The sequence below is a fragment of the Ylistrum balloti genome, unplaced genomic scaffold (genome assembly GCF_031769215.1).
Source record: "Ylistrum balloti isolate Yb309-2 unplaced genomic scaffold, AGI_CSIRO_Ybal_v1 Utg369636, whole genome shotgun sequence".
NCBI lineage: Eukaryota > Metazoa > Mollusca > Bivalvia > Pectinida > Pectinidae > Ylistrum > Ylistrum balloti.
In genome coordinates, this window is record NW_026781899.1 from 1,488,614 (window position 1) to 1,511,183 (window position 22,570).

General features: G+C 36.3%; 3 protein-coding genes across 6 annotated transcripts in view; 2 read left to right on the forward strand and 1 right to left on the reverse strand.

Annotated features, from left to right (window-relative positions):
- The window catches only part of LOC132553027 (WD repeat-containing protein 7-like), a 41,616-nt gene extending 36,010 nt beyond the window's left edge, over nucleotides 1–5,606 (forward strand). For all 4 annotated transcript variants that reach the window (XM_060217234.1, XM_060217250.1, XM_060217242.1 and 1 more), the window contains one exon: nucleotides 1,432–5,606. In XM_060217234.1, the coding sequence (XP_060073217.1) occupies nucleotides 1,432–1,617 (186 nt within the window). In that variant the 3' untranslated portion in view covers nucleotides 1,618–5,606. The remainder of the gene's footprint in view (nucleotides 1–1,431) is intronic.
- Nucleotides 5,607–8,287: 2,681 nt separating this feature from the next.
- LOC132553569 (uncharacterized) lies at nucleotides 8,288–11,434 on the forward strand. The gene has a single exon (XM_060217827.1). The coding sequence runs from the start codon at nucleotides 8,288–8,290 to the stop codon at nucleotides 11,432–11,434; it is 3,147 nt and encodes a 1,048-aa protein (XP_060073810.1).
- Nucleotides 11,435–16,029: 4,595 nt separating this feature from the next.
- Nucleotides 16,030–21,929, reverse strand: LOC132553147 (neo-calmodulin-like). The gene is made up of 7 exons (XM_060217369.1): nucleotides 21,619–21,929; nucleotides 20,190–20,243; nucleotides 19,352–19,418; nucleotides 18,914–19,057; nucleotides 18,041–18,216; nucleotides 17,454–17,517; nucleotides 16,030–16,772 (listed from the first exon to the last, which is right to left on the reverse strand). The coding sequence occupies exons 2-7, from the start codon at nucleotides 20,211–20,213 to the stop codon at nucleotides 16,744–16,746; spliced, it is 504 nt and encodes a 167-aa protein (XP_060073352.1). The 5' UTR covers nucleotides 20,214–20,243; nucleotides 21,619–21,929; the 3' UTR covers nucleotides 16,030–16,743.
- Between the last annotated feature and the right edge of the window lie 641 nt (nucleotides 21,930–22,570).

Here is a 22,570-nt window from a genome sequence, read left to right on the forward strand (position 1 = left end):
TCAGCATATTTTTTATATATAATATAGTACATATAGATTTAAAAGTTAAGAAGAAGTTCCTGATGACAGGTATGAGACCATATTAAGGATTTCCAATTTAATATGAAACTAAAACCCCAAATCCCAATAATATTCCAGTATGCCTCCAATATATCATTATAGAATTTGCAGGTCATTTTTCTTTCAGATTTCATCCATTTTAACAGAACCATGTGTGGAGTCTTTTTTTCAGTATTCTAATTCATTGATTATATTTCAGTGTCAACGCTATGAAATATTTAACTGTGGGACTGAACATGAAGTTTTGGTTGGAATTGTATAATGTATAGAGTCTCATGGTGTAGTTCTTTTTCCTTGTAATCCCAGCAGATACTGCATGTCTGAATTATTTTATTTTATTTTAATTTATTAGTTTGATTCTGTTTGATTTAATTTATCCTTATTAGGTTATCTTGACCCTTAGATGACCTACAGCCGTCATGTTTCATCATACATTCATCAACCTCATTATACTCATCCCTTGTCATATGCTAACTGTCATCCGTAATATTTTCCTTTAAAATGCTACTTTTCCTGAATGCCTCTGTGGATTTCAACCAAATTAAGTCTGAATCATCATTAGGAGTGGTCAATCATATCTTAGATTTAGAAAGGTGATTAGACCTGAGGGGACTGGGGGGCAAGGCCTTAAATGGTTGAATTTTGCTGAAATTTTGCATTCCAATACTAGTGCAGTCAAACCTCGTTATATTGAACTTGGCGAGAACATGGAAAAGTTTTTGTGATAACCGAGTATGTTATTGAAGTGAGATGGGATGAGTTATGTTATGTTAGGCAGGGGCTGATAAAATGTCTTCAGGTTATACGAATTGAAGATAACTAAATTCAACTGTATTCCTAGATGCCCAAATGGGTTTCAAGCAAATTTTCTATCCAAATGAGATGGGATTCTTTGTGTTAAGTTATGCAGGGACCAATGATAGAAATGCTTTCAATTAAAACGGGGTTTTCAAATTATAGGAGTTCAAGTTAACTGCATTCCTAGACACCCAATTTGATTTCAAGCATAATTCTTTTGAAATGGCGATAATTTCAGAAATTGATTATGATTTCGTTGTTAGATGACCAGAAGACCCGCAGGCCCCTTGTTTGTTATTTACGTGATCATTTACTGATTTCATTTCTTATTTGTGATTTGTTTTCTTCCTTAATTTTATACGATTTGTTTGATCTCTAGTCGTTGATTAATTTTCTCCCAAATTAATGATTTATTTTATCTGTGATTGATTTGTTCCAATTTTGAGTTTTCGTAATCTGAATATGTAATTTATTATTGAATATCGTTAATTTATGTTTCCCATAATTTTGTTTACTTAACATTTTATGCTAAAAATAAACATGTATACTAATAATAGATATTTTCTATTTTAGACGGCATCCTCGTCTTTATTTGGGATTGGGTCTCAGCAGACAAAATGCGTAAAATCAGCACCAACTCCTCCTTGTCCAGTGACTAATCTAACAAATCTATTAAAATTGGTTCGGCTTGTGTGGGTGGATGCTAGAACAGTGATTATGTTGACTGTGGATGGAAGTGAGCAAAGATACAGTATCTAAAGATAAGTCAGGACAGAATTTCAAAATGGGATTTTACATCTTATACTGGTCAAATCTAGGTCAGTGTAAAATGGAACCTTTGGACAATGTTATGATGTTGTCCTTCAATATCAAGAAGACAGGAACCACTTTTACGGTTGTGAGACTGAAGGGCTTTCATTACTGGTAGTGAAGTGTGAAAAATGTTGTTGGGAATGAAGGGCTTCCATTACCGGTAATGTTGTTGGGAATGAAGAGCTACCATTACCGGTAATGTTGTTGGGAATGAAGAGCTTCCATTACCGGTAATGTTGTTGGGAATGAAGAGCTACCATTACCGGTAATGTTGTTGGGAATGAAGAGCTACCATTACCGGTAATGTTGTTGGGAATGAAGAGCTACCATTACCGGTAATGTTGTTGGGAATGAAGAGCTTCCATTACCGGTAATGTTGTTGGGAATGAAGAGCTACCATTACCGGTAATGTTGTTGGGAATGAAGAGCTACCATTACCGGTAATGTTGTTGGGAATGAAGAGCTTCCATTACCGGTAATGTTGTTGGGAATGAAGAGCTTCCATTACCGGTAATGTTGTTGGGAATGAAGAGCTACCATTACCGGTAATGTTGTTGGGAATGAAGAGCTACCATTACCGGTAATGTTGTTGGGAATGAAGAGCTACCATTACCGGTAATGTTGTTGGAAATGAAGAGCTACCATTACCGGTAATGTTGTTGGGAATGAAGGGCTTCCATTACCGGTAATGTTGTTGGGAATGAAGAGCTACCATTACCGGTAATGTTGTTGGGAATGAAGAGCTACCATTACCGGTAATGTTTTGGAACTATCATTACAGATAAATGTGTCGAGGCTGAAGGACTACCGTTACAGATATAAGTGTCGAGGCTGAAGGACTACTGTTACTGATATTAATAGGTCAGGAGGGCATTATGGGTATGAAGTACGATGTAAAAATTTTGATCCAGAATTTATGTAAATTCTGATTCAAATAGAAAAGATCTATTTTGTGATTCCTTGTAAAAGGGTCTATTCCATAGTGATATATATGTCTGTTGTAAATATATAGCAATCTAAATGTATTGCTTTGTTAGATATATTTGAGCTATTTAATGGCTATTTCTGTGATCCGAACATTCTCTTTGTGGATGAGAGTGTGTGCTTGTTTGTTACATTTTGACATATTATTTATTGTAAAAAAGAAATTGTTATCAACTCAACCTCATCCTTGATGAAAACTAGTATTAGTGATCAATTTTTCTTTCATCAAAATAAATGGACTACTTTTTCAAAAATTTGGACAGATTTCAAACTTTCTTAAAGAATCAGACATGGGCAAGGTCCTTTGGCCTTGTTTTTAATTATATGCTTAAACTTTACCACAGGTTGACTTTTGATATCCAAATGTATTGTTAATGTATCATGTGAAAATGATGTTTATTTTCAAATTTGTTGTTTAAACTTTGTTTACTAGAAAGTATAATTATTATTTCAGTGGCATTACACCTTTATGTCTGTGATTTTTTCGGAGTTATCTCCCTTAAAATTGTTGATAAGATTTAAGTTATCTACATAAGATAAAGTATTGGGGAAAAAAGCCTTAACACTGGTATTTGTCAAGAAAGTAACACATGTAATAGATATTTTTAAAAAAAGGTCACACATATGGTTTGACCTTTCACCCTTGTTTTAGCGGGTCATGACCTGATGTTTCACTCTTCAGAGGTCAGCAGTACTGGTATTCTGGTGTGTTTTATCATCTTTTAATCCAATACAACAATTGTCTAGTCTCTTTTGGTAAATATAAATAAACCAAACTATTAGGGAATGACACACTACACTAGTAACAGATATCTGACTGCACACATGGTGTATAGAATGGTCTTGTTTGATTAGTCAGAAATGACCGACATTGATGTCCAAGGAAGAAATCTTTGAGACAGTGTTAATAGACAAGTGGACTTTATACACATTTTAGATAAGTGGTTTGGACATAAGATATGGTCTGTTTAGGGAGATGGTCTAATAGAAACCAGACACAAAGCCAGGCAGTTTTGATGTGTACACAAACTAGAATGAGCAGGGATGCAGTGAGCTGGAGCTCCCTGCTCTCCATTTAGGAGTAAAGAATTAATAGAAGGTTGGAATACAATGCACCCACCCAATAGCTAAGGAGAACTAAATACACTTTGGCAATAATTAGACAAATAATTTGCTCTTGATTTGTAAACAGCTGCACTTTTGTATAAGTGTACTTGATTGACAAGTATTGTGAATCACTTCTTTTGAGAGGGATTAAATGAAAAGAAATATGATCTCATCAAGTGTGTATACAGTTTCGACGTCCTAGTTACTGTCCCTAAAGATGACCTCATCGGGTGTGTATACTACAAACACCCCAGTCAGATACCCTACTCACTGATATTCATCAGGTGTATATTATAAACGTACTTACAATGGTTATTTAGCACCATCAAATTTTAGCAACATCAAATTTCAGCAACATCAAATTTCAGCACAGTCAAATTTTAGCACTGTCAAATTTCAGCACCATCAAATATTAGAACCATCAAATCTTAGCACCATCAAATTTCAGCACATTATTGTTTCTGACAAATATCGCAGACAAAACACTATGATCATAATAAAACAGTCACATTTTTGCACAACATTTTCCGTGGAAAATGCACTAGAATAGGGTTCACATGAAAATATGTACATTTACAATGTTTGTTTTCTGTACATTTCACTTTACCTAGCTATACATCCACATGAAATCCAGCTTAATGTACGCCAGTGTTTCTTTTGTGTGATAGCAGAAGACCAACAATAAATGCTAACTGACAAAATATGTTTAATGTTGATATTTATAGTCATCTTGATTTTTAATAGTTTACTGAAAGTATTACCATTTAAACTCAATTTTACATCTTATCACATTCTTTTTATCTTGCCATTTAAGAGACGCATCAAAACTTAAAAGTTTTTAGAGTAAGTAATAAGAAGTACTATGAGTTCATATATAACATTCCACACCACTTAAACTTGTATATACATTCTTTAGAGGTCAAATATCGCTGTAATTTCAATTTAGTCATATTTTTTCAAAATTCATCAGGGTTTTGAGGTAAGTTTTTGAAAGGCTTCTAGCTCCATTCATATACTTCCACAGTCCTCCTATTTCATATGAACAATAACAAACAATGGCTGCTGCCACTGAGACTGTAGCAATCATTGATTGATTTTGTTGAAATAGACATCTGTCTTTCATTGTAGATATCACATAATGAAACTGATTTTTCATTAGATAACTGTTTTGTCATTTATCTCAGTAGGTATACATTGTATAAGATATTTAATTTGTTCATTGAGAGTAGATAATTTGTCTTCAAATTTGTTTTACATTTCTTAGAATTTCACACATTTCCATAAAAACTAAAGAAAAATTGGGTTTGATGTATGCTTTGTCTTTCATAACATTTGAAGAAATTTTCACTCAATTTTTTAAAGGTAGTTATTAAACATTTTGAAAGGTAAATGAAAAATCTCAAATGAAACCAAATACCTATACCGTATATATGATGAGCCATTTTATATTCTGTAAATATTCAGTGAATGTTTGCCATACATGATAGTAGTGGATTGGGAATCTTAAAAACATGTCATTTGGCTAACATCTGATGTGTAAAGATTGGTTTTCGGTTGGTTTCATATCCGGGATAAATTTGAAAAGAGCTATTCGTGTTTGATAATAGTGAAACAGCAAAATTGATTTTCACTGGTTAAATATTGGCTTGAATGTATTAAGTGGTGGGTGATTTCACTTCCTGTTTCAGTCAATATTAATGGATTCAAGCAGTGTGCAATATCATGTACATATATATATATAGATAGTTTGTATCGAGTCTAGTCTACAATATACTATTTACTTGTATTAAACACATGTATATCATAGCAAATAAGTATTTGCTTCAATAAATATTTTTAAAAAATAATACAGAACATGATGTTTTTGTTTATTATTTCATAAGAATTGCCTTATTAGTCTTCCAGAGGGGACCAGAGATGTGTGCTCTGTCCATCTGTCTATCTCTTTGTCACCAGTCCTCCAGAGGGGACCAGAGATGTGTGCTCTGTCCATCTGTCTATCTCTTTGTCACCAGTCCTCCAGAGGGGACCAGAGATGTGTTCTCTGTCCATCTTTCTATAACTTTGTCACCAGTCCTCCAGAGGGGGCAAGAGATGTGTTCTCTGTCCATCTTTCTATAACTTTGTCACCAGTCCTCCAGAGGGGGCAAGAGATGTGTTCTCTGTCCATCTTTCTATAACTTTGTCACCAGTCCTCCAGAGGGGGCAAGAGATGTGTGTTCTCTGTCCATCTGTTCTATAACTTTGTCACCAGTCCTCCAGAGGGGGCAAGAGATGTGTTCTCTGTCCATCTTTCTATAACTTTGTCACCAGTCCTCCAGAGGGGGCAAGAGATGTGTGCTCCATCTGTCTATCTCTTTATCACTAGTCCTCCAGTGGGGACTACAGATGTTTGTTCTGTCTATCTGTCTATCTCTTTGTCACCAGTCCTCCAGAGAGGGCAAGAGATGCGTACTCTGTCCATCCGTTTATCACTTTATGGTGTGATGTTTCTAGAACGGCATAGTGACCTTGTAATATTTACCTTCGATCCCTACCTCAATAATCTGCGTAGAGCACCTCTTGTCATTCACCACTGATTAACATTTTCACATTTTTAGCCTACCATCAAATTCTCCGTCGGTCCGTCCGACCATTAACAATTTTTGTTATCGCTATTTCTTGAGAAGGACAGGATGCATCTTTCTCAAATTTCATATGTAGGTCCCCCTTAGTCATTAGTTATCGCCATTCAACTTTGGGACTAATCAGAAAACAAAATGGCCGAAAGGTGGCCATCTTGGATTTTGACTTTGCAAGTTTGTTATCGCTATTTCTTAAAAAGTTTCATTTACTCCTCTGTTTTTGCTCTTTATTATATTTCATATAGTCGCCTGTCTGCCATTTTGCTTCTCTGAACAGTCTCAAAATCAAAACAACACAACCATGGACCAAATGCAACTTTAAAATGAGAAACGAGAAAATATCCATCTTCCATTATGAACCTCCAAGACGGCCGCCTGTCGGCCATTTTATTTTTCTACTCAGTCTCAAAATTAAAAGGCACTTAAAAAAGCACAAACAAAATTTAAGGATGGGGAGCGGACGCAGAGCCCTTCATCATCAAGGTGGGCTAAAATAAATATTCGTCGGCAGTTAAAAATTATTATTTAACGGATGTTACGTCCACTAGCACGACACCATGGTAAGGGTATTGTGTCCCATACCTGAAGCCGCAGTGCCCCATCAACAGCCATGGTTATCGCTATATTAAACATACTGAAACGAAGGGAGGTACCTCTGCACGAATGCTATAGCCGTATAAGTTCCTCTTTTTTTTCTAGAGACACTAAGCTAACGACGTTTTTTTTAAAGAAGAAGCTAAGCTAACAGAGCTTTTACTGAAGAAGCTAAGCTAACAGAGCTTTTTCTGAAGAAGCTAAGCTAACAGAGCTTTTTCTGAAGAAGCTAAGCTAACGACGTTTTTAAAGAAGAAGTTAAGCTAACAGAGCTTTTTTCTGAAGAAGCTAAGCTAACGACGTTTTTAAAGAAGAAGCTAAGCTAACAGAGCTTTTTTTCTGAAGAAGCTAAGCTAACGACGATTTTAAAGAAGAAGCTAAGCTAACAGAGCTTTTTTCTGAAGAAGCTAAGCTAACAGACCTTTTTCTGAAGAAGCTAATGACGTTTTGTTCAGAAAGTAGCTGAGCTAATGAGTTGTTTTCTAAAGAAGCTTAGCTAATAACGTTTTGTTAAAGAAAGGGGTGAGCTGACGGAGCTTTTTCGAAATAAGCCAAGCCAACGGCTTTTTCCCAAAGAAGCCAAACCAACGATGTTTTTTTTCAAATAAGCTTAACTAGCAGAGCTTGAGGTTCAACTCAAGTAGTACATGGGAATACAAGACATTATTTACAAGCGTTATCTTCTTTTTTGATGTGACATTTTGGAAGTAAATACACTGATTTGCAAGCTGTATATACACAACAAAGATAAAATCGAGATACAAAATTCACGACAGCCTCGTTTTCTGTTATGCATGGTCCACTGGTTTTGAAGGGGTCGTCTCGAAATGAAATATCCATCTAAAACATATTTTTCATGATTTGATTGACTTTGACTAATTAGCTCAAGTTCCAAACCATGTCTAGGCGCAATGAGGTAGTGAGTGGTGACTTATTCAATTGTACCTGTAAAAAATTGATATAATTTTGCTGTGTATTACTCAGTGTACACAATGTATTAGTGATAAGTTAATATAACGAACATAATTTGCGCAACAAAATACACGTGATGAGCGCTTGATATCATACATCTGTATCCTTTCGCATTGGTACCGTAATTTTCGTCACGTGTGTTGCCGCATACAAATTGTTAGGTCTCACTGACATTACTTGAAAACAAAACTGGGTTATAAATCTTTTGAAACGTTCTTCTCTGTCTATACAACTTGTACACGTCAAGGTAAGTGCTTGAACGCTATCTTATAGCTAGTCACTAGGTACTTCTTAACAGTATCCTTTGTAACGGCTTTCAGAGCAACAACACAAAAATGGCTGACAGTGAGCGAAAGGTCATTATTGGCGTAGACGTGGGAGGTACGAACACTGATGCTGTGCTTGTCCAGGTCAACACCGTCCCGCCGAAAGTTGTGTCGTCTGCCAAATGTATAACTACAAGCGATATTACCACAGGAATAAAACGCGCCGTGGCAACATCTATCCTGAACGCTCACCCTTCCAGTAGCAACCCTCTTGACATTATTCAATTGAATATAGGGACCACGCATTTTGTCAATGCTATAGTACAAAGGAAAAATCTCGCAAGAGTTGCAGTCATCCGACTTTGTGGACCGGCATCGAAGTCTGTTCCTCCATTTAGTGACTTCAACGACAATCTGAGGGACTGTGTAAATGGTGGAGTTTTCATGGTAAATGGTGGGTATGAGTTTGACGGGAAAGTGATAACTGAAGTTTTAAAATCAGAGATTGAAGAAAACGTTGCATTGTGTGTGAGAAACAGAATCAACAACTTCGTCGTTTGTGGAGTGTTCTCACCGATAAAAACAGATCAAGAAGAGACAGCGAAACAGATAATTCTCGATGTGTGTCCTAATGCTAGTATTACACTCTCAAGTGAAATCGGGCAGATCGGTTTGTTGGAAAGAGAAAATGCATCCATTCTGAATGAATGTCTGAAGCCTTTGAGTGCGAACACAATAGAGGGTTTCCGAATGGCAATATCTGACCTTGGTCTGAACTGTCCATTTTTTCTTACACAAAATGACGGCACAGTTGTCAGCGAGAAGGATGCTCTACGCCAGCCCGTCCGAACTTTTGCGTCCGGACCCACAAACAGCATGAGAGGAGCAGCATTTCTGTCTAGAGTGAAGAATGGCATTGTTGTTGATATCGGTGGTACCACGACAGATATCGGCATACTGCGGAAGGGATTCCCTCGAGAAGCATCCTCGGAAGTAATGGTGGGCGGAATCCGGACCAACTTCCGGATGCCAGACATTAAAAGTATAGGTCTCGGAGGTGGCTCCTACGTTTCTGTCGACCCAGTAAGGGTCGGTCCGAGGAGCGCTGGATATAATTTGAAAAATGAGGCAATTGTGTTCGGAACGAAATCCGACATGAAGGATAGGCGACTAACGGCTACAGACGTGGCTGTTGCAGCCAAACTCTGCCATATCGGATCACCGGGAAACGTGTCTCACATTCATCCGATCCCGATTATCGATAAAATACGTGAGATGGTGGAAGAAGTGATCAATCAGATGAAAGTATCGGGTGACGATATGCCCGTGATATTGGTCGGAGGTGGAACGATATTGCTAGGTCACAAAAAAGGCCTTCATGGTGCAAGTGAAGTTTTCAAACCGGATTATCACAATGTGGCAAATGCTGTGGGTGCAGCCCTTAGCCAAGTGTCTGGGTCTGTCGATAAGGTATACTCTATGTCGAACTTTCTAGACCAGGAGGAACTCTCTCATGCCATTCAAACCAAAAGAAATGAATTGGGCATTAGCGCATCAAAAGACGAAATTGAAAATGCAGAAAAAGAAATCAGGAGGTCGTTTTATGTAACCGCGAGGGAAAGGGCACTGGAAGAAGCTCAAGGCATCGCGGTTGATTTGGCGGTTGACGCGGGTGCAAGTCGAGCGGATGTCGAGCTTGCTGAGAAAAATGACACCCCGTTATCATATCTCCCAGGCAATGCTACAAGAATACAGATAAAAGTCGTTGGCGATCTCAATACATTTTTCACATCTGAAAATAAAATATGCGACTTTGCTATACCTACTTCAATCGAAAAGGAAGACGTTCATCTGCAAGAGAAACAGACTTCGACTGCAACTGGAGAAATGATTGACAGTGGGGACACCACAGAGATAGAGCGTGATCCAGAAATCGATTCAGCTACCGGTGAATGGGTACTATCTACATGGGACGTGGAATGCATTGGACTGGGCGCTGGAATTCTTGGGTGTGGTGGAGGTGGTAGCCCCTACCTCGGAAGACTTTTGGCGAAAATGGCAATACAAGAGGGGAAGAGAATTCGTATCATCACGAAAGAAAAACTATTGGAAAGATGTCGATCCGGCATTGTTGTTCCTGTCGCTGCAATGGGCGCTCCGCTGATAACGACTGAGAAGCTGGCATGTGGGGAAGTTGCAAAGTCACTTTCGTGCCTTCAACAACTGTATAAAGATGGTTATCGCAATGGTGAAATGTCTTCTGAATTCAACCAAGCAATTGAGTCTGAAAGTGGCATAACATTCATACAAAACTATGAACCAATCAACACATCTACAGGCTCAAAAGCGGATCTCGGCGACCAGGAAATAGTAGCCTTAACATCGGCTGAGGTCGGAGGACTTAACTGTATAGAGCCGTTACTGGTATCTGCAGAACTAGGAATCCCAGTTTTGGATGCTGATGGTATGGGACGGGCATTCCCGGAACTTCAAATGGACTGTTCTTTGATATATGGTGTGAAGCCTTATCCAGCAACACTTGCTGACGACAAAGGACGAAAAGATGTGGTTTTGAAAGTTGATGATGCTAAAACACTGGAAGATCACTTTCGTAGAATTGTAGTAGAAATGGGCTGTAGTGCTGGTGTTACTTTATCCAGCATTCGCGTAGAGGATGAACTCGATACCCTGATCCACTACTCGATAAGTTACGCCTGGAGATTAGGCCGGGCCGTCCTACGGAGTCGTCGCGATAATACATCGCCGACTGAAGCGATACGAAACGTAACCAGTGGCTTTCTGACCATCGTCGGCAAAATCAGTGACGTCTGTAGAGAGACCACTGGTGGCTTTAATAAAGGGATGTTGAAGATAGATGGTACCGACAATTTCTCTGACAAGAAAGGTCTCATCGAGTTTCAGAATGAAAACCTTATTGCGAGGATCGGTACTAAATCAAGTCAAACGGACGATACCACGGTCGTATCATGTGTACCAGATCTTATCACTGTTGTGGACAGTGATACAGGCGAACCTATTCCAACAGAGAACGTGCGCTACGGCCAACGAGTTACCGTTCTTACTATTCCATCACATCAAATGCTCAGGACGCCGCGCGCTTTAGCCTTCATAGGTCCTCGTGCTTTCGGTTACAAAGAAATAGAGTTCAGTCCCTGTGGACCTTGTCCGGAAATTGAACCCGTTGGTCCGAGATAAAGTTATTATCGTGATATCAAGCCGTTTTTACTAAGACATCGCAATGATGATGAGTGTGCTATCAAATATTACTTGTGTAATAGGTAGCTTGCTTCAAGATGTAACAACCTTTTTATATTCATTATACCATGCGATATGTTATACTCATACAGATAGTGTGTTGTGTGATATGTTAATACAGATAGTATGTTGTGTGATATGTTCATACAGATAGTATGTTGTGTGATATGTACATACAGATAGTATGTTGTGTGATATGTTCATACAGATAGTATGTTGTGTGATATGTTCATACAGATAGTATGTTGTGTGATGTGTTCATACAGATAGTATGTTGTGTGATATGTTCATACAGATAGTATGTTGTGTGATATGTTCATACAGATAGTATGTTGTGTGATATGTTCATACATGTTGTGTGATATGTACACACAGATAGTATGTTATGTGATGTTCATACAGATAGTATGTTGTGTGATGTGTTCATACAAATAGTATGTTGTGTGAAATGTTCATACAGATAGTATGTTGTGTGATATGTTCATACAGATAGTATGCTGTGTGATATGTTCATACAGAAAGTATGTTGTGTGATATGTTAATACAGATAGTATGTCGTGTGATATAGATAGTATGTTGTGTGATATGTACATACAGATAGTATGTTGTGTGATATGTTCATACAGATAGTATGTTGTGTGATATGTTCATACAGATAGTATGTTGTGTGATATGTTCATACAGATAGTATGTTGTGTGATGTTCATACAGATAGTATGTTGTGTGATGTGTTCATACAAATAGTATGTTGTGTGAAATGTTCATACAGATAGTATGTTGTGTGATATGTTAATACAGATAGTATGTTGTGTGATATGTTCATACAGATAGTATGTTGTGTGATATGTTCATACAGATAGTATGTTGTGTGATATTTTCATACAGATAGTATGTTGTGTGATGTTCATACAGATAGTATGTTGTGTGATATGTACATACAGATAGTATGTTGTGTGATATGTTTATACAGATAGTATGTTGTGTGATATGTACATACAGATAGTATGATGTGTGATATGTTCATACAGATAGTATGTTGTGTGATATGTTCATACAGATAGTATGTTGTGTGATATGTTCATACAGATAGTATGTTGTGTGATATGTTCATACAGATAGTATGTTGTGTGATATGTTCATACAGATAGTATGTTGTGTGATATGTTCATACAGATAGTATGTTGTGTGATATGTACATACAGATAGTATGTTGTGTGATATGTTCATACAGATAGTATGTTGTGTGATATGTACATACAGATAGTATGTTGTGTGATATGTTCATACAGATAGTATGTTGTGTGATATGTTCATACAGATAGTATGTTGTGTGATATGTTCATACAGATAGTATGTTGTGTGATGTTCATGCAGATATTATGCTGTGTGATATGTACATACAGATAGTATGTTGTGTGATATGTTCATACAGATAGTATGTTGTGTGATATGTTCATACAGATAGTATGTTGTGTGATATGTTCAAACAGATAGTGTGTTGTGTGATATGTTCAAACAGAAAGTATGTTGTGTGTTATGCTCATACAGATAGTATGTTGTGTGATATGTACATACAGATAGTATGTTGTGTGTTATGCTCATACAGATAGTATGTTGTGTGATATGTACATACAGATAGTATGTTGTGTGATATGTACATACAAATATTATGTTTTGTGATATGTTCATACAGATAGTATGTTGTGTGATATGTACATACAAATATTATGTTTTGTGATATGTTCATACAGATAGTATGTTGTGTGATATGTACATACAAATATTATGTTTTGTGATATGTACATACAGATAGTATGTTGTGTGATGTTCATACAGATAGTATGTTGTGTGATATGTTCATGCAGATATTATGCTGTGTGATATGTACATACAGATAGTATGTTGTGTGATATGTACATACAGATAGTATGTTGTGTGATATGTACATACAGATAGTATGTTGTGTGATATGTTCATACAGATAGTATGTTGTGTGATATGTACATACAAATATTATGTTTTGTGATATGTTCATACAGATAGTATGTTGTGTGATGTTCATACAGATAGTATGTTGTGTGATGTTCATACAGATAGTATGTTGTGTGATATGTTCATATAGATAGTATGTTGTGTGATATGTTAATACAGATAGTATATTGTGTAATACACATAGAATATATATTGAATTTGCTTATTTTATGATATGTTATTTTAGTTTTTATATTTTGTCAATTTGTACCGAAATTTGAATAAATGATAGCATATATTGTTGTCTATTTTGAGATTTATTCGTTACATTATGTATGATGTTTGCGTTTATGTTAATTCCATCACTTCTATTTTACAGAAGCCCAATGTTTCGCTCGATCTTTCATAAACCTATTTGATGGTTTTTGAAGAAGGAATTCGTCAGAAATTGTTTGAAAACAAAACGCTGAAGTTTTGGGTTAAAATCTCACCAAGCTGTAGGAAAGTACATCTATTCCTTCGGTCATGTGTTCATATTATTGAGTTGAAACAAATTATTGTACAGGAGACAGAAGTATATAGCGCCATTCAATGCAAATTTATAGGATGCATCACTGATGCAACATTATACGGCTGTTTCGTCCTTCTAGGACTATTCAGTGATACTACATCATACAGCTGTTTCGTCCTTATAGGATGCATCACTGATGCAACATTATACGGCTGTTTCGTCCTTCTAGGACTCTTCAGTGATACTATATCATACAGCTGTTTCATCCTTCTATGACTTGTCAGTGATACTACATCATACAGCTGTTTCGTCCTTATAGGATGCATCACTGATGCAACATTATACGGCTGTTTCGTCCTTCTAGGACTAGTCAGTGATACTACATCACACAGCTGTTTCGTCCTTCTAGGACTCGTCAGTGATACTACATCATATAGCTGTTTCGTCCTTCTAGGACTCGTCAGTGATACTGCATCATACAGCTGTTTCGTCCTTCTAGGACTCGTCAGTGATACTACATCATACAGCTGTTTCGTCCTTCTAGGACTCGTCAGTAATACTACATCATACAGCTGTTTCGTCCTTCTAGGAATCGTCAGTGATGCTAAAAGCCTAAAATGTTGAAACTGAGGAGGCGAGCGGGAAATGATAAATGAATGTCTAAAAGCAAATATAGCACTGCATTAACCCGAAAATTCAATGAAATTCATATATCATTTCAACATTGGATCTGTATTAAATAATGCCTTCATTTACACTCTGAACCGTGTCACTATTGGAATGAATTAAAACGAGCCATGTAGGTTAAGGACAACATAGTGACTAAAATTCCACCTTTAGGACTGCACAAAAACCATCCGTCATTTATTTCATATTGTTACAACCAGAATTTCGACTTCGATCTTTTTCTGGTTATTGAATCAGTTTGAGTTATTTGGGGCTCTGATGCGTTGAATGTGAAAATTCGTAATCGCTCCACGGTATCTTCAACAGTAGGCAGTTGCAGCATAATGTTAGTTTCATGTCATCTTGTCGTGTTTAAATGTTTTATTGTAGCATTTGTCTTGGCCTAAATAGTCATAGATTCTCCAACAGATTATGCAAGATTGGTTATTAATATGCATATCGAATGATTTGCTTAATCTCATGGTGCGACGTCCGTCATCTGTTCGTCTTCCGTCATCTGTCCGTCGTCCAGCATCTGTAAACATTTTACTAAAAATTGAAACTTAACATGAAGACTGAACGGACCAAATTTGATCAGAATCGTCCAATTGAGAAGGGAAACCAAGTATATATATAAATGGTGGTTCTCGGCCCCTTGGGAAATGAGGCGCGTGGCCCTAAAAGGGAAATTTGGTCAGTTATTTTAAATCCTTCTTCTGTAGGAATGATTGGATTTGATCCAAATTTGGTCAGAAGTATCCTTGGATGAAATCAATTTTTGTAAATATGGTGGGTCTCGGCCCTATGGGGCAGGAGGGGTGGACCCAATAGAGCAAATATAGCAAAGTATTTCAAATCCTTTTTGTAAAGAAATGCCAGGATTTTCGCCCAGTTTTTTATGAAGCATTTTTCAGTAAAGAAATATCAGTCCTGTATAAACTCATATTGTTGACCCCCAAGAGATGGATAGGATGTCTCTCTAGGGCAAAAGGGACAGGACCCAATACCGAAAAAAGATCCAATTCTTCAACATCCTATTCCTTCTGTAGAAATGATTAGATTCTATTCCACTTTGGTGTAAAACATACTGGATTGAACGGCAATCAGTATTGTTTATACAATGTGTGGATTTCGTTAAAGTTAATGATACAGACCATATGGACCTCTTGCGCATTACAAATGCATTCATTTCCCGTATCTGTTTGCGGGTTACAATACCATTCGTGATAACGAGCGAATAAAATTGTCCCTTTCAGTTAAGACTGCTATACGACTATAATATAGCAGATTTTGTCTTGTCCACGATTATCTTTTATAAACATTTCTATAAGTAAGCATTTCCTCTAGTGCGTCATCTTGTCTGAAAACAACATCAAGAAAAATACAGCTTAGAACATCAACATTTACTTTAATCAATAAATGTAAGTTAGTATATGGCATATCCTCAATTTAACAAAATGAAAGTAAAAAAATGTAAAGTTTTTTTTAGTATATATAAGTATATATGTCGATGATAAATCATGATTAATGGTCTTATGTCCATGTTTTTCATTTAAGTCCGTGTACTCTTCTGACAATACCTGCTTCCATAGGTTCAAGCATCTCTAGTACTGCTTTTGTTGTGTACACATATTGTTGTGACGTCATGAATCTCTGTGCTCTTTGGATAGTCTTTATCCATCGTCTAAACGTCACACATATAATCTACATGTATGCTTTTTACAGCGTAAACTCCATTTGGGAGCGAAGGTACACAAAAATGCGTTGAATACGATAACTGAACAGCAAATAAAAAAAAACTCACAGACATCAATAAATTGTTATACAAAGCCGATTCTAAAATGCAGATTTCCTTGATATATTGTCGAGTCCATTTCGCTTATGAAAATTATACAGATAATGTATTGTATTTACAAGTACCATATTGTTCCATTTGTCTGTTAAATCAACATAAAAATGTATCATATGAATGCGCCTATCCGGATAAATCTGATTACGCCGGATTAAAGAGTGTAAATCCATTTATCCGGAACATCCATACCACCTAATGGATGACTGTCAGACGATAAGATACTGAATAATTTCCTTTCATTGTTGATTACTATCTCACGTTCAGTATCGCTTTGAATTCTGTGGAATAAACAAAAGGAGAGAGAAAATAAGAAGGACATGAGATGGAATTTCATACTAGCGTAAATGTTTCAAATATGGCCACACATCAAAATACTTCTTCATGAAAATCATTGAAAAATAGTAATACCGACATATTAAAATTCAGAATTGATGAAACCAGGGTAAATTACAGACAAGGAAGAATTTACTCGGATAAAAATGAGTACAAGAATACGACTAGGTGTTCTAAAAGGGTAAGCGTCTTCTGCTTCATCGAAGTCATCTAGCGTGTGTTAAAACTGTGTCATGTTCTCAAAATGATAATCAGATTAATGATATCAAAACCACCAGTCATATTAACGAGCGTGTCCTTCTTTATTGACCTGCTTGTCCTCAGATCGCGTGTTGTTTGTTATTCTATCACCTGTCAATATCTATTGATAAGGAAACATCTGTCATGGAAATAATGATATTGAAAACAAGCCTTAGAATACCGAATCAATAACCACATTGAACGCAACATGTTAAGGAAGCATGTTTGGTACTGTCCAGAAAAGGAACAGTTACGATTGAAAAAATATTTTTAAGTCTGTTTGACCTTTTCGACATTTATCCTTGTAGTAACATTTAAGAGTATGACAACATTAATGAAATAAGACACTGCTTATCGTAAGAAACTTTGATATACTGAATATTTACCTCTATAATCAACCTTGCCATCCATGTCAATATCTGCTTCCTTTATCATAGCATCGGCTTCATCCTGTCGAGAAAGAAAACAAAAAAATATATCTTTTAATGATCTTCAACTACCAAAAAATTGAAAGTTCTAGCCATATATCCGTCATAAAAATGAAAAAAAAATGTCTGGATTAAAAAGGAAAACAGTGCTCTAAACTTATAAATGATAACCCAGAAAGCACTTCATATAAAAAGATGTCATTAAAACTCAATACATAAGTCGAACCTCACTATCTCGAACTCCTATAAATCGAAGACCCCGTTAAATGCGAAGCATTTCACCGGTCCCTGCATAACTTTACATAAAACATTCGAACTCACTTAAATAGAGCACTCGGTTTCCTCGAATTTCTCCACGGTCCCTTCGAGTTCGTGATAAAGAAGTTCGACTGTACATTGGTTTGTGTTCTGCTGGACTTAATTGCCTTATTTTTGTGACAGTATCATACACCTTTATCATTCGAATCAAACTATACCTTATTCAGAATTCGTGATAAAAAATGCTATGTTCTTGTGGGTCTCTGGCACAATCTTAAGCTACGTACCCGAGTGATGTTCTCGCCTAACTTTTGCAGTACTGTGTAAAGCTCATCCGGACATATGCCTCCGTCCTTGTCATTATCAAACACCTGGAACACCTCATGTAATTCCTTTTCTGGGTCAATCGACAGTTTCCGAGTAAAAATCTCCAGGAACTCCTCAAAATCTATACTTCCGCTTCCTGAAAAACACCAAGCTCTCAATAGGAAAATGAAATTTAACTATTAAAAAAAACTACACTTGTATTCCTTGTTATTCATATTTAATCGTTATACTTCAAGATTTGAATTGAAAATAGTAAATAGTTTTTTTTATCAAATACACTGCGTCAAACATTCCTGCAGATGTTCTTGGTCTATATCAAGATGCTAAATGTTTGCGGTAATGTTCCACCGACAAAATCAAGATGTAAACAAACTCGTTATCTCGAACTCATCTTGACCTTGGAGCTAACCGAGTATTCGATTTAAATGAGTCCAAATATTTTGTGTAAAGTTAGACAGGGACCAACGAAATACTTCGAATTAAACGGGGTCATCGAGATTTGTTTTCGAGTTTGAGATAACGAGGTGCAACTGCATTTAGAATTTAAATCTTAACATGAAAAATGCGTGATATAAAGTTACCTCGTGACAACCTAAGTATCAAACAATCGTTGTAAGACCTAGCAAAAATCGGCCTGATAAACGATAAGTATGTCATTTATTTGGGTCAGTCCAACCAATATCCTAAAATCGTGTCTGGTGATCTACCTGGTAATATGTTTACATTGTACATAAACACGTTGTAGAGACTATCCTTCTCATTAATGGAATCATAGTTTGCCCTAGGAGGTGGCGGTGCCTTAATGTTAGAGGTTACATATCCAAACGACTTACTATCGACGTCGACGGAGCGCATCAGACCGTTGAGGACGTTCGCAGATGGTCTTTGTCCCAGTTTAAACAAGACGGTTCCTAGTTCATCTGCCGTTATCAGACCGTCTCCGTTTTTGTCAAAAACACAAAACGTGTCGTGTAGTTCTGTAAAATATCAATAATTATCATTTCCTACATTGTCTCTTTCCTTTCATGTCAATTTGATGTTTGGTTTTGACTTTCTTAGATCGATGTTAAATTTTGCAGAATTTGAGATGCCAATGGCCTTTACGAAGGCGCCAATTCTGTTTATCGACGTGTCACTGACGCGTTTACCAACACACCAATGATGTTTACCGAAAATAAAACACATAAAATACATCAATAAATTTCAATGTATTCTGAAACACATAAACTAATATAGGCTTGAAGATCATATCAATTTTAGATTTCGCTTACCTCTCACTTTTTCTCTGTTGAAACCATATTTCCTTCCGGCCTTCTCAAACGACTTTGCGAACGGCACCTATTTAAAGCAAGACATTATATACAACCTTTAACTATATTTTAATTATCAAATCGTGATTAATGGTGAAGATGGCATTAGCGATCAAATTCTATACGTCCTATTGATGTTGTGCTCAGATTTATTTATATGAGCTTCTAAAAGTATTGGACCAACCCACTTTAGATAATGAATTATTATTCAATTATGCAAGCTTACAATATGGAGACTCGAAGTAGAACCATACAGTCTTGTTTGTTTTGGGTTTTTTTTTAACCGGGCTACATTCACTTGGGACTTGTTAGTGATACCAGCTCTCAGAATCATGTTTTAAATTTTCTAATCCATACGTAAAAAGAATTATTAAAAAACCCCAGAATATTATATACAAAACTCATTATCACAGAAATGAACAGCTTTTGGCATTCATTGATGTAATATGTGCCAATGTATTACAACTATAAAGTCTCTGGTAGCCTTGAGGACCCTTCACAAAGGAAGTTAACTGCCGAAATGTAGTGTAAAAGCATGGAATGCTTGAGCAAAAAGATACATGTATTACCCCGATAATTAATTTCTAAATCCGATCGACACGTGAAGGATATTATAGATGCAGTTTCATTCATTCTGTCTCCAATTTTGAATTTCTACGCGAAATCGCAAGTGAATGGCGCCTTCTATATAAATTTTGTAAAGCTAGACATTAACAAAAGCTGTTCACTTACACTTGTGTATTTTGTACAACCATTTATTCACGCATAAATTACAATGTACAAGCAAATGCTGACTCACGGGCTGACGTTTTGGGCGACTCATCGTTCTGTTCCAGGCCGGTACTTGGTACTACTGTAAACATCAAACGAAAATAAATCTTTGAAAGTGTTTTGAGTTGTTTATCTTATGTTCACATAAATATAGACATGTTTTGGTTTGCGTACTGCCAAAAGATAAAAAAAATATGCAATTTGACATCCTAGTAGCCGTATAGCAATTTTAATGAATATGTTTCCTACCTAAAATTATCATTATCATTATATATTGAATTGTAGCTCTTTAGTCTCAAACATTCCTCTCAAAAAATAGAGTTGATAAGTATAACGCAGACATTTTAATCCATTTTGACTTCGACTGAGTACCGTATAACCTAATCATTTTGACTCATCTTCACCAGGATTTCCCTAGTTCCTGCCATGGTAATGGGTCGTATTGCCTATCTGATGGCACCACGCCAAACCATCAACAGCCCTACCACTCCAGAACATACCGCCGTACAACCGCGGGTCGTTATAGGGTAAAGTTACGTTTCCTCCACAAATATCTGGGACTCTCTATGTTTATAATTATAGAGACCCGCAGTTTAAATTTACTTCGCCTAAAAATAGGAATTATATCAAATGCATTGTTTTTTGTTTGTTAGTTTTCTTGTTTGTTTGTTTTGTTTTTCTTTCGTTTGAGGATTATTACCATGAATCACAACACAAAGATATTGTAAGTCACAGAAAGTAAAAAAAGTGATATTAAAAAGCAAAATGTTTGACTTTTAGTACTACTCCGTATGTACTTGGAACGTTCACCAGCGTCACTCGATATATTGGAGTGTTTTTTCATCCTTAAAGTTTAATGAAGGTTTGTGAAAGAATTGCTGTATAGATTATCTGTAATGTAGCTTTCCTTAGACACATAATATTGCCACGATATCATCTCTAGACACAATCTGTCTATTGTTCGTCAAGACGGATCATTCCACCTTAAGAAATGCTTGTAACCGAGATCAAATTACTTACAATTCTCACAAATGCATATATATATAAGTTTTCCGGCCTTGTGGCCATCTTCAGGTGTTTTCAGGCCAGAAAACGTTAGATATTTCATACGATTTCATTTGCCATGTTTACATTTTGATTTTCTATATCTACCATACACAAAGCTTTTATCGTTTTTTGAATTAAATATATATATATATATATATATATATATCAACAGTTTGTAAATACGACTCAGAGAAATAACGTATATTCAAAAGTTTTACCTCATTTATCTATATTGTAAGTGATTAGAATATTAAGATATCCGATTTCCTGAGGAGTTAGATATTGTATAGCGTGTTCAATGTACAGAAACTCTATCATTTAAAATCTGCTACAGCAACCCTGCAAATATGTACTAAAAACAGATATACTTTCTTCATATATCAATTTTGTAGTAAACAGGATCAACTTACCTTTCTCTAGTCCATAACCGCACCACTTGTAACTAACAACAATTACTTTGTTCGCTTGGAATTCACAGCCACCTTCCTATGTTTCCTGATAATTCTGTGACGTAACCGATGACTCACAGCTAGCACTTTTTTCTTTTAAAGTGAAACGATGAAAAAATATCCAAAAGCTTGTTCTACGAAATGATGACCGAATCTCCAGTTGCCATGGCAATTGACCAGATGGATTTGCTAAACGAGGATTAGTACCGGCTACTAAAATAACTTGTTAAGACCCCTTGTAGGTTCCTGGTGTTGTGTATCATAACAGTGCATGCTATCTATTTATAGCGCCTGCGTGCACGTGTCTCTGATGTGATGCTGAAGTCTACGAGATTTATGTACAGTGGTAACGAGAACATGCAGACGTAGTCGATTGAACTCAGTGATAATGTTTGGTAGACCGTTGATATGTGCTATTCTCAGCGGACCGGATGTGATTTTTTTTTGTTGTTTTTTTTAGGGGAGGGGTGGGGGGAGGGCTGAATATAATTACCTATAGTCAGATGAATGAATCAGATAAAACTTTCATCCTTTTTCAAGGATTGCACATACAAGAATATCTGATCTCAGGGGAAAAGGGGGCATTAGTCTACATGCATGTATCATTAATTCGAAATATGTATGAAGTAAAATATGCTTATCTATCCGGAAAGTTTATTTCATCCGAACTTTTATTTTATATAAATTATCGTCCTGTCTCTTTTGAGTGAGTAAAAAGGTTTTACCCAAATGGTACCAACAAGGGTCAATGACGATAATAGTGATTGCATTTGTCAGACTTATTTCCAGAACCTGTATCCCTAAAAATGTTGATTTAGCAGTGTTGTAATAAACACGATTTTGATGAGATTGTACCCAAATATACGTATGTGAATAGCACATTTAAACACAAATTTAAAAGTAGATAGAGTAC